The 24,687-nt window shown below is 41.3% G+C and overlaps 1 protein-coding gene across 5 annotated transcripts in view; it reads left to right on the forward strand.

Annotated features, from left to right (window-relative positions):
- The window catches only part of FAM118B (family with sequence similarity 118 member B), a 52,180-nt gene that overhangs the window by 26,243 nt on the left and 1,250 nt on the right, over window positions 1–24,687 (forward strand). For 4 of the 5 annotated variants that reach the window (XM_033206194.1, XM_033206193.1, XM_033206195.1 and 1 more), the window contains 5 exons: window positions 3,645–3,897; window positions 13,608–13,835; window positions 17,428–17,556; window positions 20,016–20,301; window positions 24,551–24,610. In XM_033206194.1, coding sequence (XP_033062085.1) covers window positions 3,645–3,897; window positions 13,608–13,835; window positions 17,428–17,556; window positions 20,016–20,301; window positions 24,551–24,610 — 956 coding nt within the window. The remainder of the gene's footprint in view (window positions 1–3,644; window positions 3,898–13,607; window positions 13,836–17,427; window positions 17,557–20,015; window positions 20,302–24,550; window positions 24,611–24,687) is intronic. The other variant, XM_033206197.1, reaches the window with a different exon arrangement.

Below are 24,687 nucleotides of genomic sequence, written 5' to 3' on the forward strand. Positions count from 1 at the left end.
TTCTCAGTAACCTGAAATTTCACGGTGATGTGTCTTCTCATATGAATCTGGACACGGGGCAGCTCTTTAAAGCTGGCAACTAGTACCTTCACTTTGGAGAAGTTGACTTGTATTACTTTTTTGATACTTTCCGTTACAATGTTTTATCTATTCCGTATTTTTTTTAAACTCTTGTTATTCAGATATTGGACTTCTTGTATTAAGTCTCTAATTTTCTTACATGTTTCTTGATTTTTTTCCCCCCATTTCGTGTTTTAAAATTTTGCTTTCTCGGAGGTTCTCCGTTTTATCTTGTGGATTTAAACATTTCTGTTGCTATATTTTTAATTTGTGGTCTTTCTGTTTGTTCATTTTTCATAGCACTCTGTTTATGTTTCACAGATGCATTTTTTTTTTTTGAGATGGAGTCTCACTCTGTTGCCCAGGCTGGAGTGCAATGGTGCAGTCTCAGCTCACTGCACCTTCTGCCTCCCAGGTTCAAGCAATTCTCCTGCCTCAGCCTCCTGAGTAGCTGGGATTACAAATGTGCACTACCACACCCAACTAATTTTTATTTTATTTATTTTTTTAATAAAGACAGGGTTTCACCATGTTGGCCAGGCTGATCTTGAACACCTGACCTTAAGTGATCCACCTGCCTCAGCCTCCCAAAGTGCTGGGATGACAGGCAGGAGCCACCCCACCTGGACAATTTTTTAAAAATTTATGTGAGGATGTCATTGTTTCCTTTTAAAATTTTTTTTCTCCTTCCCATACTATGTCTTGTGTCCTTCAAATTTCTCTCTACCTGCTAGTTTGTTGGGTATAACTGTTGTGTCGGGGGCTTTCCTCAAATGTGAGGTGACCCTTGTTTGTCTGCCCATTTTTAAGAGAAAACACTAAAAAGCCAATGGAAGAGGCCGGGCGTGGTGGCTCACGCCTGTAATCCCACCACTTCGGAAGGCCAAGGCGGGCAGATCACTTGAGGTCAGGAGTTTGAGACCATCCTGGCTAACCTGGTGAAACCCCGTCTCTGCTAAAAATACAAAAATTAGCTGGGCATGGTGGTGCGTGTCTGTAATCCCAGCTACTCAGGTTGCTGAGGCAAAAGAATCACTTGAACCCCGGAGGCGGAGGTTGCAGTGAGCCGAGATCGTGAGATTCCATCTCAAAAAAGAAAAACAAAAAAGCCAATTGGAGAATGTGCGTGTACGTAAGGAGCTTGGTCCCAGACTCTACGTAGAGTTAAGGAATTCCCACCTGTCAGAATCTGCAGCCTTTTCATCTCATACTGGCCATTTTCCTGAAAGAGGAACCCTCCTCATTTCCTCCCTGGATGGGGGATAGGGGTGCAGGCACAGGGTTGATTCCTAGCGTCTGAAAAGCTGTCTCTGGGGAAAGAGAGTTGGGGGAAATCTGATGTTGTATACACAGACTTTTACTTAATCCCCACCTTCAGCTGCGTGCAGTGTTCTCAGATATAGTCCTCTGGTCAACCTCTGCAGGAGGGAAACCCCTAGTCTGCTTCAAGTCACAACTCTTAAAGGCTTGTAACCGATTCTCCTGTTTTAGCCCCGCCAGTCCCTCTACCTTCAGATGTATGTGAACATTCCCAAAATTCTACCAAGGGAATCAGCCTTTGCATTACAACTTGTAAAATTCTGTTGCCCTTTGACCTCTCTTGTCTGCTGTCATCTTTACCTAGCCTACTTTTTAGGTATGTATACCTGCTGCTAAAAAAAAAAAAAAAAGTAGCTGTTATTTAGTGGTTTACAAAGAACTGGTAATAAAACACAATTGTTAAATGTTTTGTTTTTAACTGGAAGTCTTTTTTTTTTTTTTTTTTTTTGAGACAGGGTCTTGTTCTGTCACCCAGGCTGGAGTGCAGTGGCACAAACACAGCCCACTATAACCTCCACCTCCTGAGCTCAAGTGATCCCCCCGTGAACTTAGCCTCCCGCTTAATGGGGACTACAGACGTGCCTAATTTTCTTTTTCTTTTCTTTTTTTTTTTTTTTTTTGGTAGAGATGGGGTCCCACTAAGTTGCCTAGGCTGATCTCGAACTCCTGGACTGAAGCTCAGCCTCCTAAAGTGCTGAGATTAAAGGTGTGAACCACTACACTTAGCCGAATTGAAAATCTTGATTAGGAAGAATTATAGTTTGAATCTATATGTTATATATTTAAAAAAATACAGTACAACAGTATAAAATGAAAAGTAAAAAGTCCTTTTTCTTCCCATCCTCAATTTAACCACTATTGATAGATCTTGTGAATCCTAGAAATTTTCTATGTGCATGTATATTTGTGTATGTGGATTTGTGTATGCTTCACTATCTTGATTGCTCTGAACTTTTTATCATTTGCTTCTAACATCTATTATTAATGTCTTTTCTAGTAGACTAACCTTTCAAGATCAGGGAATCCATTTTGTTCCTGGATACATCACTAGTGACTCCTGTACTGTCTGGTACATACAGGTTTTTCTTTCCTGCCTCAGCCTCCCGAGTAGCTGGGACTACAGGTGTGCACCACCAGACCCAGCTAATTTTTGTATTTTTAGTAGACACGGAGTTTCACCATGTTGGCCAGGCTGGTCTTGAACTCCTGACCTCAAGTAATCCACCCACCTCGGCCCCCCAAAATGCTGGGATTACAGGCGTGAGCCACTGCACCCAGCCTCAGTTTTTCATATTTGTTGAATGACTAAATGCAGAAGCTCAGGATAGGGAAAGCAATTTTAGAGGCTGTGTCCCCAAAACTAGGCTTCCCAAGGCTTGAAAGTGCTATTCCTTTCTTGGGTTATGCCAAAATGCTGATCCTCTCCATTTTATTATTTAGACAAAAAGGTTGGGGAGAATCCGTTTTCGGGGGAGGGGAACATGCCATCAGCAAAAATTAAAGTGAAGGAACATATTTCAAGCGGGGATAGTCTCCAGAATGAAAGAGGGGAACAAAAACAAAAACTAGCACCCATGCTATCTCACATGTGGGCCTCAGAACACAGAAGTCTATCTCTGCTTATCATGGTAAGAAAGGAATGTTTTTCACTTTTTCTCATGTCCCTTGAATAGTTAATGTCTTTATTTAGATATGTAGGGCTCCTGTGTTTTTAGAATTCTATTGGCCACTTTCTTTTTCTTTTTTTTTTTTTTTGCCTGAGGTTAATGTTTACAAAATTCGGAGTTAAATTTTTTATTGCCTTTCTTTCCCCTTGTGTTTTACATTTCTAAATAATAGGAACTTAATTTGTCCTGGGGTTCTTTTCTCTTTTTCTAGAGTACAAATCAAACGTCTTCTTTTGAAATTTAATATTGGTTTAAAATATAATTTGGTTGGCAGAACTCAGCTGAGCTGTAATCTGTTTGGATCTTTTCCTAATATTAGTGGAATTTCTTAGGTTGAGAGGACTAAGAAGGAGAAAACTGATTTTAAGATTGGTTTTGGGATTCCTGAAATAGGTTTATGACTGGTTTTTCAGCAAGCACTGACATAATATTCTGGTTGTTTTCTTTAAACTGCTTTGGAAAAGTGTCAAAAACCGCTATTGATCTTCTTTGCAACTATAAAAGTTAGCTAAAAACTATAACCTTAGTCAGACAGTCTTTCTGTGTGCCTCATATCTATGGGATATTCCAGTCCTCTCATTTGTTTTGCTTTTATAGGAAGCTGCTTCCAAGCTTAAAAACTAAGAAGCCTCGAGAACTTGTGCTAGTGATTGGAACAGGCATTAGTGCTGCAGTTGCGCCTCAGGTTCCAGCCCTCAAATCCTGGAAGGGGTTAATTCAGGCCTTACTGGATGCTGCCATTGATTTTGATCTTTTAGAAGATGAGGAGAGCAAAAAGTTTCAGAAATGTCTCCATGAAGACAAGAACCTTGTCCATGTTGCCCACGACCTTATCCAGAAGCTCTCTCCTGTGAGTACCTTCATATGTGCCACAGTATTTGGAATTTCCTAAAATTTGACTATCATAACAAGATGATTTGGCTGTTACAACTAGCATGCCAAGTGTAGCAGGGATATTCATTTACAGCTTGTAAGTTTCCATAACATTGGGCTCTTCTGCACAGTGTCTATGGACCCTATTCAGGGTAATTATCTTAACCCCATTTCACTGTGTGTCTCTGAGAGAGAAATGATGTTGAGGACTTTATATGTGCAAATGACCGCTGTGTTTTGAATTTATTTTTTTCTGCATCACTACTATAAAAGCTGTGTTCTGTGGCATCCATGCCTTGTATGGAATCCCACAAAGATGGGAGATAATTTTGTCATTTTATAGATGAAACAAAACCAGTTTTTAATGTTCTTTTTAGAGGTAATAACTCAAAATATTTATAAGGAATTGCACCTTATTTTACCAAACTGAGTTGGATAAAAGGACTCTCTGTCTTGCTTTGTCTGAATTTTTTTTTTTTTTTTTTTTTTTTTTTTTTACAGAGTCTACCTCTGTCACCCAGGCTGAAGTTCAGTGGTTCGATCTCGGCTCACTGCAGCATCTGCCTTCTGGGTTCAAGCGATTCTCCTGTCTCAGCCTCCTGAGTAGCTGGGATTACAGACATGTGCCACCATGCCCAGCTAATTTTTGTATTTTTAGTATAGACAGGGTTTTGCCATGTTGGTCAGGCTGGTCTCGAACCCCTGACCTCAAGTGATCTGCCTGCCTCAGCCTCACAAAGTGCTGGGATTATAGGCATGAGCCACTGCGCCCAGGCTGTTTTAAAAATTTCTTAAAAATCAGGCTTCTAGGGCCAGGCATGGTGTGGTGGCAGGCACCTGTAATCCCAGCTGCTCAGGAGGCTGAGGCAGGAGAATGGCTTGAACCCAGGAGGTGGAGGTTGCACTGATTTGAGATCACACTACTGCTCTCCAGCCTGGGCGATAGAGGAAAACTCCATCTCAAAAAAAAAAAAAAAAAAGGAATTAATGGGGTTTTAAAGCGTTCATGGAATCTCCACCTCATACCGTTTACAAAAATTAAAAATGGATCAAAGACCTAAATATGATATCTAAAACTGTAAAACTCTTAGAAGAAAATACAGATTTAAAATTTCATGACTGAATCTGGCAGTGGTTTTTTAGACATGACACCAAAAACACAAAAAACCAAAGTAAAAAAAATATATAGATGAACTGGACTTCTCCAAAGTTTAAAAACTGTTAGGCTGAAAGGACACTGTCAAGAAAGTGGCAAGAAAGTGGGGATGGTGGCTCATGCCTATAATCCCCAGAACTTTAGGAGGCCAAGGCAGGAGAACTGCTTGAGGCCATGAGTTCAAGACCAGCCTGGACAACATAGTGAGACCCTGTCTCTACTAAAAGAAAAAAAAAGTGAAAAGACAACTCCCAGAATGAGAAAATGTTAGGAAATCACATATCTGTTAGGGGTATAATATCCAGAATCTATAAAAAACTATTGTAACTTAATAAAGGCTAATAATTCAATTTTAAAATAGCAATGTAGTTGAATAGACATTTCTCCAAAGAAGATACACAAATGGCCAATAAGTGTACACGAAAAGATGTTCAGCATCATTAGTCATTAGGAAAATACAAATCAAAACCACAACAAGGTGCCATTTCACACCCGCTGGGATGACTAGAATCAAGAAGACATTAATGAGTGTTATTAAAGATGTGGAGAAATTGGAACCCTTGTGGGAAAGTAACGTGACGTAGTTGCTTTGGAAAACAGATTGACAGTTCCTCAAAAAGTTAAACAGTGATTCTGTGACCCAGCAGTTGCACTCATAAGTGTATACCCAAGCGAGTGGAAAGCATATTCATGCAACAACTGTACAGTCATGTTCATAGCAACATTATTCATAGCAGCCACAATAGTGGAAACAACTCAGATGTCTAGCTCATGAATGGATAAACAAAACGTCCGTCCATGCAATGTTCATTGGCCATAAAAAGGAATGAAGTACTGGTCCATACAACAACATGGATGAACCTTGAAAACATTAAGTAAAAGAAGCCAGACACAAAAGGACATAATATTGTATGATTCCATTCGTATAAAAGGTCCAGAACAGGTAAATCCATAGAACAGAAAGTAGATTATTGCTTGACAAGGCTAGAGGAAATTCTTTCCAAACTACTCTAAAAAATAGAGTAGGAGGGAGTACTTCCAACTCATTGTATGAGGCCAGTATTATCCTGATAACAAAACCAAATAAAAGACATCAGAAGAAATGAAAATGACTAAATGCAGTGGTTCACGCCTGTAAGCCCAACACTTTGGAAGGATGAGGCATAAGCATCACTTGAGCCCTGGAGTTCAAGACTCCACTGAGCTATAATCGTGCTACTGCACTCCAGTCTTGGTGACAGAGCAAGACCCTGTCTGCCTCTTAAAAAAAAAAAAAGAAAGAAAACTACATACCAGCCAGGATCTCTTAGGAACATGGACACAAAAATCCTCAACAAAAAACAAAATACAACCAGACTGAATGCAGTACCCATGAGGAAGTCAGAGTCTTCTGGGGAATGAAAGGTTGGTTTAACATCTGCATATCAGGCCAGGTGCGGTGGCTTACACCTGTAATCCTAGCACTTTGGGAGGCCGAGGTGGGCGGATCACTTGAGATTAGGAGTTCAGGAGCAGCCTGACCAACATGGCAAAACCCTGTCTCTACTAAAAATATAAAAATTAGCTGGGCATGGTGGTACATGACTGTAATCCCAGCTAACCAGGGGGCTGAAGCAGGAGAATTGCTGGAACCCAGGAGGCAGGAGCTGCAGTGAGCCAAGATCACACCACTGCACTCCAGCCTGGACGACAGAGCAAGACTCCGTCTCAAAAAAAAAAACAAAAAAAACTGCACATCAATATAATATATCATGTCAATAGAATAAAAGACAGAACCACATGGTTTTCTCAGTAGGTGCAGAAAAAACATGTTAGCAAAATGTAACACTCTTTCATGATTAAAAAAAACAACACTCTACAAATGAAGGAAACAATAGAAGGAAACTACCTCAACGTGGTAAAGACCATATGTGAAAAACTCACAGACAGCATACTTAATGGTGAAAGACTGGATTTTTTCCACTAAGATCAGCAACAAGACGAGGCTGTTTTCCCACTCCACTCCTGTCCAACGTAGTGCTGGATGTTCTAGACCGGGCAGTTAAACAAGAAAAATAAATCAAAGGAATCCAAATCGGAAAGGAAGAAGTAAACTGCCTCTGTTTGCAGACGACATGGTCTTGTCTATAGAGAATCCTAGGTTATCCTCTATTAGAACTAACGAGTTCAGCAAGGTTGGAGAATCCAGGATCAATATATTAAAAAAAATATTGTTATACACTTGCAGTGAACAATACTGAAATGAAATATTAAAAATTCTTCCACTTAACATCAGAAACAATAAAATAACTAGGAATAAATTTAACAGAAGAAGTGCAGAAGTCCGGGTGCGGTGGCTCAGGCCTGTAGTCCCAGACTTTGGGGGGCCGAGGCGGGTAGATCACCTGAAGTCAGGAGTTTGAGACCAGCCTGGCCAACATGGTGAAACCCCATCTGTACTAAAAATACAAAAATTAGCTGAGCATGGTGGCGGGCGCCTATAATCCCAGCTACTCGGGAGGCCGAGGCAGGAGAATCACTTGAACCTCGGAGGCGGAGGTTGCAGTGAGCTGAGATCTCACCCCTGTACTCCAGCCTGGGCAACAAGAGTGAAACTCCATCTCAATAAATAAATAAGTGCAGAACTTACACTTTGAAAACTATGAAACATTGAAAGAAATGAAAGAAGATCTAAATAAATGGAAAGACATGCCATGTTCATAAATCAGAAGACTTAATATTATTAAGATAGAATACTCTGCAAATTAGTCTACAGATTAAGCACAATCCCTATTAGGATCCCAGCTGCTGATTTGGTAGAAATTGACAAACTGATTTAAAATTCATATGGAGCCAGGCACCATAGCATGCACCTGTAGTCCCAGCTACTTGGGAGGCTGAGGCAGGAGGACTGCTGGAGGGCTTGAGCCCAGGAGTTCTGGGCTTTCAGGAGCAGGGGACCACTGGGTTGCCTAAGGAGGGGTGAACCAACACAGATTGGAAATGGAGGAGGTCAAAACTATGCTGATCAGTAGTGGGACTGTGTCTTTGAATAGCCACTGCACTCTAGCCTGGGCAACATAGTAAGACCCTGTCTCTAAAAAAAAAAAAAAAAAAATTAAAACTTCATATGGAATTATAAGGGACCTAGAGTAGCCAAGACAGTCTTGAAAAATAACGAAGTAGGGAGACTCAAATTTTTTTTATTTCAAAGCTTACTACAAAGCCATGTAATTAAGGCAGCATGGCAAAGGATTCTTAGATCAGACACTGAAAGCACAAGCAACAGAAGAAAAGTAGATAGCCGGGCGCGGTGGCTCAAGCCTGTAATCCCAGCACTTTGGGAGGCCGAGACGGGCGGATCACGAGGTCAGGAGATCGAGACCATCCTGGCTAACACGGTGAAACCCCGTCTCTACTAAAAAAATACAAAAAACTAGCCGGGCGAGGTGGCGGCGCCTGTAGTCCCAGCTACTCGGGAGGCTGAGGCAGGAGAATGGCGTGAACCCTGGAGGCGGAGCTTGCAGTGAGCTGAGATCCGGCCATTGCACTCCAGCCTGGGCGGCAGAGCGAGACTCCGTCTCAAAAAAAAAAAGAAAAAAAAAAAGAAAAGTAGATAAATTGGACATGATGAGAATTTGAAACATAAGTGCTGTAATGGTTGTCATCAAGAAAGTGAAAAGAGAGCCAGGCACAGTGGCTTGCTCCTGTAATCCCAACTACTTGGGAGGCTAAGGTAGGAGGATCATTTGATCCCAGGAGTTCGAGGCTGCAGTCAGCTATGATCATGTCATTGTACCTCAGCCTGGGCAACACAGTGATACCTCCGTCTCTAAAAAAGAAAAAAAATGAAAAGAGAACCCACAGAATGGAGGAAAATATTTGTAGATCATATTTGACAAAAAAAACCTAGTATCCAGAATATATAAAGAGCTATTACAACTTAATAATAAAATTGATATATTTAGGGGAAATTTGAACACTAATATTAAGGAAGTAATATTTTTTAGGTGAGATAGGAGTATTGCAGTTTTGTTTTGTTTTGTATGTACTCTTCTAACTTTTGTGTGTGTTTGGAAATGTCCATATTAGAAAAAAATCAAATCTATCAGTATCAACTCAGCAGTACTATGGCAGGGTTAACAGGCCCATTTGCTGAGCCAGTTTAACGTATACCAGGAAAGTGACGTTACAGATTCACTGCAAAGAGCTTGGGTTTTATAATCAGACTCTGTCACTTACATGCACTGGAACCCTGCACAGATCCCTTGTCAACATCTGTTTTTGCACCCGTGAAACCGGGATGTTACTTCCTTGTGTCGCTTTGTGAAGAATAGGTGAGATAATGTATATAAAATGTCTGGCACATAGTTGATGCACTAGAAATGTTAACAACCCTCTGGGAGAAAACAGGGTTTTTTGTGTGGTTTTCCTTTTTCTTTCTTTTTTTTAAATAGAGATGGAGTCTCCCTGTGTTGTCCAGGCTAGTGTTGAACTTCTGGGCTCAAGTGATCTTTCTGTTTCAGCTTCCCAAAAACTGAGATTACAGGCTTGAGCTACCATGCCAATTTTTTGTCTCTTGTTTTTACTAAGTTTCAGGGTAGAAGGAAATGAAGGTCACTGTTTTAGATGAATGGGAAAAGGTCCTTAGAAGTTGTGTGGGAGTTTGGCATTTCCTTTTGACCACTGAGCCTCCCTGTTGATGTTTTCATTCCTTTGTCTTTGCTTATAAAGGCCACTGGTGGGAAGTTTAGTTCTAGGGTCATCTGCTTTAAGAGAAAAAAACTTTCCAGCTATGCAACAAAGCAGGACCCCCTACCGCTACAAAAATTTTAAAATTAGCCTAGTGTGGTGCACGCCTGTGGCCCCACCTACACAGGAGGCTGAGGCAAGAGGATCACTTGAGACCAGAAGTTTGAGAACAGCTTGGGAAACATAGTGAGACCCCATCTGTACAACATAAAAAGTAGTAGGCATGGTGGTGTGCGCCTGTAGTCCTAGCCACTTGGGAGACTGAGGCAGGTGGAGGCTGCAGTGAGCCATGTTCTTGCCACTGTACTCCAGCTCGGTGACAGAGCGAGACCTTGTCTCAAAAGAGACAAACTTCTGTTTTGCGTCTGAGGAAATCAGTGCAGTTACAAAAGCATATTTCCTTCCTATGTTGATATGTAGGATTTAATAACTTAAATAGGACTAAAAGATATTTAACTAAAATGAGTGACTTGGATTTTTCCCCCCAGGTTTTAACCTTTTGTATTCTTTTTCTCAGAAGCAAGAAAATATGTTCCATACCCATGATTACGTGATTGTATACCCAGGCCTTTTTATCTGTGTGCGTAATAATAAAACTGGTGTTAAAATATAGTATGTATTTGCCGGGCGCAGTGGCTCACGCCTGTAATCCTAACACTTTGGGAGGCCGAGGTGGGTGGATCACGAGGTCAGAAGTTCAAGACCAGCCTAGCCAACATGGTAAAACCTGTCTCTACTAAAAACACAAAAAGTTAGCCAGGCATGGTGGCAGGCACCTGTAGTCCCAGCTACTCGGGAAGCTGAGGCAAGGGAATTGCTTGAACCCAGGAGGCGGAGGTTGCAGTGAGCCAAGACCACGCCACTGCACTCCAGCCTGGGCGACAGAGGGAGACTCCATCTCAAAAAAAAAAAAAAAAAAAAAAATATATATATATATATACACACACACACACACATACACACACATATATATGTGTATTTCTATATATAATGTATTGATAATGTATGTCTGTGAGTCAGAGTACAAAAGTTATAAAACACAGGGTTCTTATTAAGAAAACCAAGGAAGTGACTGTATTCTTTAAATTTAATATTTTTTTTTGAATAGGTATTGTTTATACACATTGCAGAAGTCAAAACACTATTAAAAAGGTGTCATATATTGAGACATCTTACTCCCATGCAGGTCTTTATCTTTCTCTTCTCCCAAAACCCACCTTTTATGGGTCACTATTACAAGTCTTTCTGTATACCCTTCCAGTGTTTCTTTTTGGAAATACAAGCAAGGAGGACTATATTTATTCTTATCTTACGACCTCCATCCCCTAGCTCAAAAGATGGCATTCTAGACATACTATTCTGCCGTTTTACCTCGCAGTGTAGCTTGAGGATCTTTCCATCTCATTCTCCTGTATATGGGTACTTGGCCATACTAGTCTCTTATATATGGATACTTGGCTTGTTTCCAGTCTTCTGCTATTACAAATAATGATGCAGTCGGCCAGGCATGGTGGCTCACGCCTGTAATGCCAGCACTTTGGGAGGCCGAGGCAGGTGGATCATGAGATCAGGAGATCAAGACCATCCTGACTAACACGGTGAAACCCCATCTCTACTAAAAATACAAAAAATTAGCCAGGCGTGGTGGCACGCACCTGTAGTCCGAGCTACTTGGGAGGAAGAAGCAGGAGAATCACTTGAACCGGAGAGGCAGAGGTTGCAGTGAGCCGAAATTGCACCATTGCACTCCAGGCTGGGCAACAGAGGGAGAATCCACCTCAAAAAAAAATAAAAAGTAAAAAAAAAAAAAAAAAAAGATGTAGTGATAAGCTCCTACATGTCATTTTATTTGTTTGAAATTGTATTTGTAGGATACATGTGACTGCTAGATCATAGGGCAAATGGATTTGTGATTTGGGTGGACATGAAAAGAGTGCCATATTTTTTATAACAAATCTGAAGAAGTATCTGGCCTTCAATAGTAGTTGACTCTTCTTTTTTGAGACAGAGTTTTGCTCTTGTTGCTCAGGCTGGAGTGCAATAGTGCGATCTCAGCTCACCGCAACCTCTGCCTCTCAGATTCAAGCGATTCTCCTGCCTCAGCCTCCCGAGTAGCTGGGACTACAAGGCACCCGCCACCACGGCCAGCTAATTTTTGTATTTTTAGTAGAGACGGGGTTTTACCATGTTGGCCAGGATGGTCTCGATCTCTTGACCTCGTGATCCGCCTGCCTTGGCCTCCCAGAGTACTGGGATTACAGGCATGAGCCACCACGCCCGGCCCAGACACACTTTTATAACTGACACACCTAGGATAAAAAATCCACTGCTGCAATAATGACATTAATCAATTCATGGAGGCACGGCCCTCGTGACCTAATCATGTCTTACTAGGCCTCGGCTCCCAACACAGTTCCATTGGGGTTAAGTTTCTAACACATGAACTTCAGGGGACCAGTTCAAACCCTAGCAAATGGCATTTCACAGACAGGTTAGAGATCAGATATTTATTACATCACATTACATAGTTACTTTCCCATTTTGAATTCCCTCTGTCCCAAGGGCCACTTTTTCTTTTTAGTTGTAAAGCCAGCTTCCCACCTGAAGTTGGTGTTATAGTTCCTCATTAGTACTCAGGGATATTTACATATATTCAAAATGAATCTGAAAAGCACTTATTTAAGTAAACTATATGTTAAGAAATAGGAGGTCTGGAAAAGTGGCTCATACCCATAATCCCAACACTTTGGGAGACTGAGGTAGGAGGACCACTTGAGACCCCAGGAATTCAAGATCCGCCTGGGCAACATAGCCAGATCTCACATCTGCAAAACAAGACATGGAGATTCTGTTTAGAATTGATTGGTGTTTGATGTTTTTAACAGTTGCAAAATGCAAACTTTTAATTTAAAAAAAAGTATTAAATTGTTTATGTTAACCTTTTGTATACTGGATATTCTTCAGAATAAACCTATGAACTGCTGAATTATGGCATGTAGAACTTAAGTGGTTTTTCCTAAATTCATAAACAGCTGTACAAACACCTAGGATTAGAAAAGAAGATGCTGAGGCTGGGCGCGGTGGCTCACACCTGTAATCACAGCCCTTTGGAAGGCTGAGGTGGGTGGATCACGAGGTCAGGAGTTCAAGACCAACCTGGCCAAGATGGTGAAACCGCGTCTCTACTAAAAATACAAAAATTAGCCAGGCGCAGTGGCAGGCGCCTGTAATCCCAGCTACTTGGGAGGCTGAGGCAGGAGAATTGCTTGAACCCGGGGGCGCAGAGGTTGCAGTGAGCCGAAATCATGCCACTGCACTCCATCCTGGGCGACAGAACGAGACTCCGTCTCAAAAAAAAAGAAAAGAAAAGGAGATGCCAAACCACAACTGGCTGTGTTTCAGTGGCGCTTTCCTAAATAAGGAAAGATGAACAGAAAGTGTTGCCTTCTTACCCGGCACCTAATGAGAGGGTAGTTGTTGCTCTGCTTTCTACCCCAGCTTCCCTTTAGTACCGACAGTAAATCCCTTGGCCATGTTTATTTTCTTCATTCTATAAAAATGCCTATTTTAGGAAGGTTACGCTTGTTTGCATAAGTATAGTAGCACTTGCTATGTGCTAAGCATGGTGCTAAGCACTTGGCATGTATCATCTCATCTTATTATGTTCTTATGAGATAGATAATATTTTATCTCTGTTTTGAATCCAAAATATTCTTCAAAAATTTGTTACTGCTGTAACTAAAACAACTGACCTACCAAAGCACCTTGGACTAATTTTCTTTTTTCAAATCCCTCCTCAGCGTACCAGTAATGTTCGATCCACATTTTTCAAGGACTGTTTATATGAAGTATTTGATGACTTGGAGTCAAAGATGGAAGATTCTGGAAAACAGTTACTTCAGTCAGTTCTCCACCTGATGGAAAGTGGAGCCCTCGTATTAACTACAAATTTTGATAATCTCCTGGAACTGTATGCAGCAGATCAGGGGAAACAGCTTGAATCCCTTGACCTTACTGATGAGAAAAAGGTAAAAAGTAAAGCATTGGTCCTTTCTTCAGGCTAGTGGATTGTATCTTCATCAGAAAAGCTGTTTTCTGGTTGGCATATTGGTATTTATGTAGAGCTAGAAAGGAAAATTTTTTTCCCTGGTTGAATTTTTTGTTTTTCTTTCTTTTCTTTTTAAAGATGAAATCAATATGCAGTAAAATGCATACAACTTAAAAAGTGTTCAGTTCTATGACTTTTGACAATTTCACCCAGTTTTAAAGCAAGATTAGAGGAAGTCATTTGAACTGTAAGATCTCTTTAGCACTCGACAATATTGAGTGGTGTAATATTGATAATACTGGTTCTATTTTCGTATACTTTTTTTTATGGCATCTATTGGAAATGTATGAAAACTACTTTATACTGATTGGAAGAACAACTTCCAGGCCAAGCGATGGCTGAATTGAGGTTAATGTTTAGTGGAAACCTCAGCAGACTTTGTTTTAGCATAGTCTATACTGTACCTACCATAATTATTGAACTATAGATGTTGATCCGTGTCAGCTAATGAGAGGAGTTCTTAAAGTCTCATTTGTCCTACTCTGTGATTTTTGTAATTTTTTTCTACACTTTGTTTTCCTCAGGAATCTGCCTTTACGTCCAATTTAGAGCCCAACTAAGTACAGCTGAATAGAAAAGTGATTTGCCCGCTGGCATTCAGTACTACAGTATTGCCCCTGCCAGAGTGGTAGCTGTAATACCGCTCTTGTGGTTTTGCTGACCTTGATGGCAGGACTTAAAGGGAACTGAATTTAGAGAAAAGTTGCCCCATGAAGACTAGTTCTCTCTGACCCAAGTGTCTTCCGCTTAGTCCCTCATATTCTGTATGGTCAGCTCCTTCTTCATTTGTAACTCTCAACCTAGGGATCCCCTCCTGAGAGACCTTCTCTGACCACCCTGTTTAAATTGGATACTTATTTTTTGATCCAGTCTCTTGTCCATTTCCTTTGTAGCACTTACTATAACTTGCAGCATTTTGGTTTTTTGTTTTGTTTTGTTTCATTTTGTTTTTTGAGATAGTTTCACTCTTGTTGTCCCAGGTTCAAGCGATTCTCCTGCCTCACCCTCCCGAGTAGCTGGGATTACAGGCATGTGCCATCACTCCCGGCTAATTTTATATTTTTGGTAGAGATGGGGTTTCTCCATGTTGGTCAGGCTGGTCTCAAACTCCCGACCTCAGGTGATCTGCTGATCTCAGCCTCCCAAAGTACTGGGATTACAAGCATGTGCCTGGCTTTTTTTTCTTTTGAGATGGAATTTTGCTCTTGTCGCCCAGGCTGGAGTGCAATGGCGTGATCTCAGCTCACTGCAACCTCCTCCTCCCAGGTTCAAGCGATTCTCCTGCCTCAGCCTCCCGAATAGCTGGGATTACAGGCATCTGCCACCACGCCTGGCTAATTTTTGTATTTTCAGTAGAGACAGGGTTTCACCATGTTGGCCAGGCTGGTCTCGAACTCCTGACCTCAGGTGATCTGCCCACCTTAGCCTCCCAAAATGCTGGGATTACAGACGTGAGCCTCCCAACTGTGCTGAGCCAGCACAGTTTTTATCTTGGCTGTTTATCTGTTTTCTAACTGTTTACCCCATAGGAATAGTAACTTCACTTGGACAGGTATCATGTTAGTCTTTCTTACCCTCATAGCTCAGATAAAACCCTATGTCTCAAATATGACAGAGTTAGGTGCTTGGTAAATATTTTTTTGATTAATAAATGATTAGGCTGGGCACAGCGGCTCAGGCCTATAACCCCAGCACTTTGGGAAGCTGAGGTGGGAGGGTCACCTGAGCCTAGTTCGAGACGAGCCTAGGCAACATAGCAAGACCCTATCTCTACAAAAAATTTAAAAATTAGCTGGGCATGGTGGTGTTTGCCTGTGGTTCCAGTTGCTTGGGAGGCTGAAGCAGGAGGATCAATTGAGCTGAGGAGGCCGAGGGTACAGTGAGTTGTGATCGCACTATTGCACTCCAGCCTGGGTGATAGCGTAAAATCATGTCACAAAAATAAAGAAATAGGCTGGGCACAGTGGCTCATGCCTGTAATCCCAGCACTTTGGGCAGCCGAGGTGGGTGAATCACTTGAGGTCAGGAATTTGAGATCAGGCTGTCCAACATGGTGAAACCCTGTCTCTACTAAAGATACAATAACTAGCTGGGAATGGTGGTGCACGCCTGTAATCCCAGTTACTCGGGAGGCTGAGGCAGGAGAATCGCTTGAACGCAGGAGGCAGAGGTTGCAGTGAGCCAAGATTGTGCCACCGCACTCCAGCCTGGGCGACAGACCGAGACTCTGTCTAAAAATAAACATGATTGAAATTTTAAAACTAGCAGCTCAAGTAGCTTCTATGCTGTTTGTGATAAAATTTCCAAAGATTATGACCAAGCATGTGCATGGATATCAGAAGCATAAGGACCTTTTAAAAGCTGAGGATATCTATCACATTTGATGTTTTCCTGCTCATTTCATCCTTGGGCCTCAAGATTTGCATTGTATTTTCAGCCCACATTAGGGGCAGTGTTGCAGTCTAATGGTTAAAGACATTGACTGGTAGTCAGAACGGGGCCTAGTAACATCCAAATTCTAAATCTCTGTGCCTCTTGACTACTTGCCTGATTCATAGCCTATTTCTCCAAAAGGTGATAAGAATAAATGTATGCTGTCTCCAGTCCTTGGGAAAATTGAGCCATGGAATCAGGTGGCTATTGCATTCACTGTTGTCTAAATGATTGTTCTTCTCCGGCAGCCTTTTAGGTTCCTCAGAGGTGACTGAAGTGATTTTTCTATCACTTATCTATTGCTGTACAAGTAATGGCCCTGAAACTTTGTGGCTTATAACAACAAATACCTTGTCTGCCCATGATAAAGCACATGAACAATTTGAACTGGGCTCAGTGGCTCAGCTGGGCATTTGTTCTGCTGATTTTTGCAGCCTCTTGACATACCTGCAGACATCTGCTGGCCGCACCAGGGCTGAGTGATAAGGGGACCATAATTCCATGTCTGTCAATGCAAGCAGTTGGCCAGGCCATATATGTCCTGGCAGGCTAGCCCAGCTTCTTCAGTTTCTTCACATGACAGCTGGATTCCAAAAGTAACACAAGAGAAGTAAGACTTCTTGTGCCGACACTTACCAAGCTTCTGCCTGTGTGGGTTTGCTAGTATCCCACTGGCTAAAAGCAAGCCATGTGGTTAGCCTGGAGTCACTCTGAAGAGGGGCCACACAAGGGCCTGGATGCAGAGGCTTGATTTCTTGGGGCGATCACTGAAGCAGTTGTCCATAGTTCTCATGCATGTCACCAGTACAAAGGGTCCCTGTTGTTTCTGCAAATTATAACATTGTAATATTTGATGGTTACTTTCAAAGAGAAATCACCAAATTTGCTGCCATCATTCTCGACAGTCATTCCTGAAGTGGAAACTTAGACCACATCAGGTTTTGCATTCATGTCCTATATCACTAAGCTAGAGAGTTTATGTCAGAAGTCTAGTCCTCCAAACAGCGTCTTGCCCGTTGTGACCTTTAAACAGGTGCCCAGCCCTGCCAAGCTGGTTGGGCTATGTGTGTGTCGTGCAGGTCCTAGAGTGGGCTCAGGAGAAGCGGAAGCTGAGCGTGCTGCATATTCATGGAGTCTACACCAACCCTAGTGGCATTGTCCTTCATCCAGCTGGATATCAGAATGTGCTCAGGAACACCGAAGTCATGGTGAGTGGGGCCGATCTTGCGGGTCTCAGGAACTCCTTCCTGGGAAATCTCTCTAAATATGCCATAGGTCTTAAAGGGAAACATCTTCTTTTCATTAAGTGAAAACGGAAGGTCAGGGGCTAGGAGCAGTGGCCCGTGCCTATAATCCCAACACTTTGGGAGGCCAAGGGGAGAGGATCGCCTGAGGCCAGGAGTTCGAGACCAGCCTGGGCAACATAGTGAGACTCTGTCTTTACAAAAATAAAATTAGCTAGGCATCATGGTGCATGCTGTCCCAACTACTTGGGAGGCTGAGGCAAGAAGATCACTTGAGACTAGGAATATAAGGCTGTAGTGAACTGTATCTAGAGCTGCTGCACTCCAGCTTGGGTGACAAAGCAGGACCCTATCTCTGAAAAAAGAAAGAAACTGGAAAGTCAGACATTCTTCCTGTGCTTTTTAACTTGTCAGTGTGCATGCTGTTGTAGGAGATGTAGAACTTTTCTTAAGGTATCAAACCCTATGATCCTTGTTAGTACTTAATTGACAGCCAGCAGATGGCATGCCATCATTGGCATCATCTTCACATACAAAGGATACATTGGTACCCTTTATCATCATTTGGTTTATTAATAGCCCTCTCTATGTCAGAAATAATTGAGGCAGCTTCTTACAAACCAACCACTACTAGAGAATACATTCTAAAGAAACTTTGTATAAATGGCAATGGGCTTATATTGAATTAACCACACTTATTCACACTTACTCTTTGTGGAAAGCTTATTGATCTTCTGTGATGCACATTTTCAACTTGTTCAAATAAACATGTTCAAACCAGAAGTATTCACTGTCCCCCAGCTCTAAGAATCTTGTTTGCTATTTTCAGGACTGTGTCACATAGGATATAGCATCTTTAAACAATAAGGCAAAAGACCAAGAAAACGTATTGTCTGAAGCACAAGGGACGTTTTTTTTTTTTACCCATTCTTTCCCAACATCTGCCATAACTGCATCCATCTCTGACAGTGAGTGATCCCTTAGGCAGAGTCATTTCTGTGTTTTTTTGTGTGTATAAATATACACACAAACATACTGATGTTCTAAGTATCAAGCACCTTTCCTTGAGCAAATCTGATGATGGAATTATCTTCTCCGGTGACTCACAGTTCAGTTTGTAAGACAAAAGAAGGCAAATATGGTCCAGAAATGGAAGGATTAAGATATATGAAGACCTCTTTACCTAATGATCTCTGGGCACAGAAATCTTAAAAAGTACGCCTGTAATCCCAGCACTTTGGGAGGCCAAGGCGGGCAGATCACTTGAGGTCAGGAGTTCAAGACCAGCCTGGCCAACATGATAAAACCCTGTTTCTACTAAAAATAGAAAAATTAGCTGGGCATGGTGGTGGGTGCCTGTAATCCCAGCTACTTGGGAGTCTGAGGCAGGAGAATCGCTTGAACCTGAGAGGCAGAGGAGGTTGCAGTGAGCCAAGACCATGCCACTGCATTCCAGCCTAGGTAGCAAAGCAAGACTGTGTCTCAGAAATGAAATAAAAATAAAAAAAGTAAACTAGTGGCCGGGTGCAGTGGCTCACACCTGTAGTCCCAGCACTTTGGGAGGCCAAGGCGGGTGGATCACTCGAGGTCAGGAGTTCCAGACCAGCCTGACCAACATGGCAAAACCCCATCTCTACTAAACATACAAAAATTAACTGGGTGTGGTGGTGCACACCTGTAATATACTCAGGAGGCTGAGGCACGAGAATCACTTGAACTGGAGAGGTGGAGGTTGCAGTAAGCCAAGATCGCACCACTACATTGTAGCCTAGGTGACAGTGAGACTCCGTCTCAAAAAATATATAAAATGTAAAAAATAAATAAACAGCTGGGCGCGGTGGCTCAAGCCTGTAATCCCAGCACTTTGGGAGGCCGAGACGGGCGGATCACGAGGTCAGGAGATCGAGACCATCCTGGCTAACCCGGTGAAACCCCGTCTCTACTAAAAAATACAAAAAACTAGCCGGGCGAGGTGGCGGGCGCCTGTAGTCCCAGCTACTCGGGAGGCTGAGGCAGGAGAATGGCGTAAACCCGGGAGGCGGAGCTTGCAGTGAGCTGAGATCCGGCCACTGCACTCCAGCCTGGGCGACAGAGCGAGACTCTGTCTCAAATAAATAAATAAATAAATAATAAATAAATAAATAAATAAACAAACAAACTACTGGGCCAGTACACTGACACCAGCTCTATGAAACCCTTATTAGAGAGCCTACAGAAGAATGCCAGGTAAAGATAAAATTTTAGACCAATCATCAAGTTACAGCAATAAGCGAGAGATCCCACTCCTTGATGGGACATACCAACACATGTAAGTCTTGGTTAATTGGTCATCGTAGTCTGCTCAATGTAGCATGACCTTCTTGGTTCATACCTGCCTTGAGTGTATCTTCACAATGTCAATATGTTGTATCTTTTCCTTCAAGAGAGAGATTCAGAAACTTTACGAAAACAAGTCATTTCTCTTCCTGGGCTGTGGTTGGACTGTGGATGACACCACTTTCCAGGCCCTTTTCCTGGAGGCCGTCAAGCATAAATCTGACCTAGAACATTTCATGCTGGTTCGGAGAGGAGACGTAGATGAGTTCAAAAAGCTTCGAGAAAACATGCTGGACAAGGGGATTAAAGTCATCTCCTATGGAAATGACTTTGCCGATCTTCCAGAATATTTCAAGCGACTGACATGTGAGATCTCCACAAGGGGTAGATCAGGTAAGATGCATTTTGAAGCTGAGGGGAATCAGAGAACAACAGCTCTTCAGCCGTTGGTGTATTTGTGATGGACAAAATAGTTGCCAAGATGAGGAATGTAATGACTGACCAAATTGTAAAGGAGGCCACAGTCTTCAGGTTAGACTAAAGTGCCATTTGGATTATGGGAAAACAGACAAAAAGGAATGCTCGAGTCATTCAATATAGACATAGGAAGATTGAAGAAAATAGATGTTCAGCCTCACCAGTTATCAATGAAATGCAGTTTGAATTTAGATTACAAAATAGAGAAGAAAGATCACTCTGTTTTGGCTAAGGCTGTGGAAAATAAATTTATTCATGGAGTATTTGTGGAAAGGTAAAGTTAGTACAACCTTTATAACCATAAATTTAGAGGATGTAATAAACATTTTCAAATCTTTGACCCAGAAATCCCATCAAAACAATTTGTCCTAGAAGAAATTTCTCATAGAATATAATTGGATTATTGCACAATCACAATTGTACAAAGATGCATGTGTGGGAATGTAATCTCCATTGAATGTAGTGGCAAAAAATTGGAAGGAACGTAAAATTAGTAGAGAGATTCTACAGATATCCCAGTATTTATTTAACTGATGAAATGAAGCCATAAAAGGGAAAATGTTTTCATTGCCATAAAAAAAAGAGACATGGGTAAAGGAAGAAAAAGCAGGTTGTAAACACCACAGTCACCTACATTCATATAGAATTGTAGTTTTTTTTTTTTTTTTTTTTTTGGTGCATATAGAAATATGTCTGGAATGTTTTCTAAATTAAGTGGCTATCTTTATGTAGTATGATTTAAAGTGTTGATTTTTTGGTTTCTGTGTTGGCATTTTCTATGATGATTATGTATTATCTTTACAAACAGAAAACTTACTTTTAGAAATGCTATTTGGAAACGGATAATGGTGGTATTCAAGTCAGAGGATAGAAGTATCATTCACTTGATATTTTACCTCCACATTCTAACATTAAAGAGCAAAATGGTGATTAAAGATTCAGCTGATTAGTGGCTGCAGGCAAATTCCCAGTAACCGCACAAAACACAGACATTTTTGGTATCAGCTAAACTGAAGAATGCTTTTTCAAAACCTCACATTGCCAGGCTCCAGAGTATGGCTAGTTTTACTCATCCATCTAATTCTGAAATAACTTTGCTGTTGTACACGAAATATTTCCTGAAAACTTATGTGTTTTCATTGTCAGCCTGAATGCATCTTAGGAGGGCAAAAGTACAGGTAATTTGGCCTGTAATCCCAACACTTTGGGAGGCCCAGGTGGGAGGATCACTTGAGGCCAGGAGTTGAAGATGAGTGGGAGCAACATAGTGAGACCCTGTCTCTGCAAAAAATTAGCCAGGTGTGGTGGCACACACCTGTAATCCAGTTGCTTGGGAGGCTGAGGCAGGAGGATCACTTGAGCCCAGGAGTTGGAGTCTGCAGTGAGCTATGATTGTATCACTGCACTAGTCTGAGCAATAAAGCAAGACCCTGTTTTTAAAATAAATAACAGACAGGTAATTTAATAAACATAAAGCAGTTTTCCTAAATCAAATCATCCCCAGATTTCTTAACTGAATCAGATGGCTTCAAGTAGAATTCTCCTGTAATGAAAAATTATACAGCTTCTTCCATGGCTATGCGTTGATGGAACCAGACTTTTAAAAGCCATCACCACGTGAACAAGTCTCATTTGTGAAAACGATTTACTATTCTTTGTTGGAAATGAGTTTTTCTGGCGTCCTGCAGTGTTCTAGACTCTTCTGCTGCTGTTTGCCCACACTTGAGACTTTGAGTAGGCTTTTCTGTTGCATATATTCTGTTTTCATTAGCAAGAGATACATATCCAAGTTCTACATATTTCTTTTGATCTGTATGCTGAGGAAAGATGCTAAAATTTAAAACAGCAAAATCTCTCTGGATAACTGTTTCTGTTGCACTAAATCTTAGCAAAAAACAAAATATATATATATATATATATATATGTCGTTAGACTGTTGCATGACATAACAAAGAATCATTAAGGTTCCTTAGTGCACTAAGATTGCCCTAAGGAACCTTAGCAACTATTGTGGAATGGCACAGATTCTGTTATTAGCTGTGAAGGCTTCCCACCAGAGTAGCTTTCCCCAAAGTTACCTGTCATTAAGGTGTTCTGTATCTTTCAAAAAAAATTGGATTTTCAGTATGGCCAGAGTGCTTTATGGGAATGGTCAGCTGAGTTTGGCATGTGAAATGTAGTAGAGCAGTTTCAGGTGAAAACATCATTTCATTTTGAAACAAGTCAACCTTATCTTTTACCCTTGCATAATGTTTTGAGTCTCTGTAGATATAGACTAATAAGAGTTTACAGGTCTTTTGCTGTTGTTTTGTTTTTCAACACTGAGCGTTTGCTATGTCCCTGGCATCGTGTTGTATACTCACTTTTGCATAGTGGATATTAATTGTCCTCAGAGGATTCTGTAGTATGTAGTTATGCATATTTTAGAAAAATCAAGCAATGGGAAAAAGAAAAATAATTCTTATAATCCATTACCATACAAGCAATCGTTTTGGTACTTTTTTTTTTTTTTTTTGAGATGGAGTCTTGCTCTGACGCCAGGCCGGAGTGCAGTGGTGTGATCTCGGCTCACTGCAACCTCCGCCTCCTGGGTTCAAGTGGTTATCCTGCCTCAGCCTCCTGAGTAGCTGGAACTACAGGTGCATGCCATCATGCCCAGCTAATTTTTTGTATTTTTAGTAGAGCTGGGGTTTCACCATGTTGGCCAGGATGGTCTCCATCTCCTGACCTCGTGATCCACCCACCTTGGCCTCCCAAAGTGCTGGGATTACAGGCGTGAGCCACCATGGCCAATCCTTTTTATTTTTATTTTATTATTATTTTTTGATACAGAGTCTTGCTCTTTCACCCAGGCTGCAGTGCAGTGGCACAGTCATGGCTTACCACAGCTTTGACCTCCCCAGGGCTCAAGTGATCCTCCCACCTCAGCTCCAAAATAGCTGAGACTAAAAGGCACATACCATGATGCCCAGCTAATTTTTGTATTTTTTGTAGAGATGGGGTTTCACCATGTTACCCAGGCTGTTCTCAGTCTCCTAGGCTCAAGCAGTCCTCCCGCCTCAGCCTCCCAAAGTGGTGGGATTACAGGTGTGAGCCACGGCACCTGGCCTTGGTACATCTCTGATGAAGTTTTCCCTGTGCATTTTTTCATACTTGTAAACAAAATATACAGTTTTGGTCCTTTTAAAATTTAGTAGTGGATCATACATTTTCCCACATCCCTGTCTTCATAACCACTATTTTAATTGACTTTTATATTCTGGTAGGGTTGTTACAGTTTACCTAATTATTCCTGTTAGGCAATGTCTGGTCTTTTTTTTTTTTTTCTTTTTGCCAATTTTTTGTAAGTCATGTTGTGAAATAACATCTGTATCTCTTCAGTTTTTCCAATAATTTCCTTGATGAGTTCTCAGTGTAATCAGGTCAAAGATCAGGAACACTTCAGTAATTGATATATATTGCTAAATTGTTTTCTGTGAGGGTAATACCAATTTGTGTATTTGAGTATCATGCCTGTTTATACTCTAACTGACCATATTTCTAATGACTATTTTCTTCCATGTGTTCAGTTTTTTACTTTTTCCGAACTATTATCTATGCCAGTGTTATCCAATAGAATTTTCTGCAGTCATAACAATATTGTATAATCGTCACTGTTCAGTATCATAGTTAGGAGCCACATGTGGCTGTTACACCGTTGAAATGTGGCGTGACTGAGGAAATAAATTTTTAATTTAAAACTAAGTAGCTGCATATGGCTAGTGCTACCATATTTTATATTGTGGGAGTATTCTGCTACTTTTCACTCTTCTGTTTGAATTTGCTCACTCACATGCCATTTGCCCATCCGTGGTGAGATTGAATTTTTACCTGAACTTGGTCCTCTAGACTGTTTAGGGACAGCAGACACATGTTCCCTGTATATAAGTTTTGTCTACAAGCAATCATAGTGCACTGTGGAAACTCACTGCTTCCCTGTTAGGTAACGCAAGTCTAAAGACTACTCCAGTTTATCCTCTCTGCCTCCTTCTCTTCTCAATGATTGTTTCATTTCTAAATGCCATTTCAATCATACCATATATCCTCATCTCCCTTTAGTTTTCTTTTTGCTATTAATAGTTTTAGCTTTTCAGTCTAATGTCTGATGCTGATGTCCTCTGTTTAGCAGGGATGGTGAGAGAAGGTCAGCTAAATGGCTCATCTGCAGCACACAGTGAAATAAGAGGTATACTGTTTCCTATTCTACTCTTTATCACTCTGTAGCAGAAAGTGTTTCTAGGTCCTTGGTTAGGACTATAGAGA

The sequence above is a fragment of the Trachypithecus francoisi genome, unplaced genomic scaffold, assembly GCF_009764315.1.
Source record: "Trachypithecus francoisi isolate TF-2019V2 unplaced genomic scaffold, Tfra_2.0 Lachesis_group8, whole genome shotgun sequence".
In the NCBI taxonomy this organism is placed as follows: Eukaryota; Metazoa; Chordata; class Mammalia; order Primates; family Cercopithecidae; genus Trachypithecus; species Trachypithecus francoisi.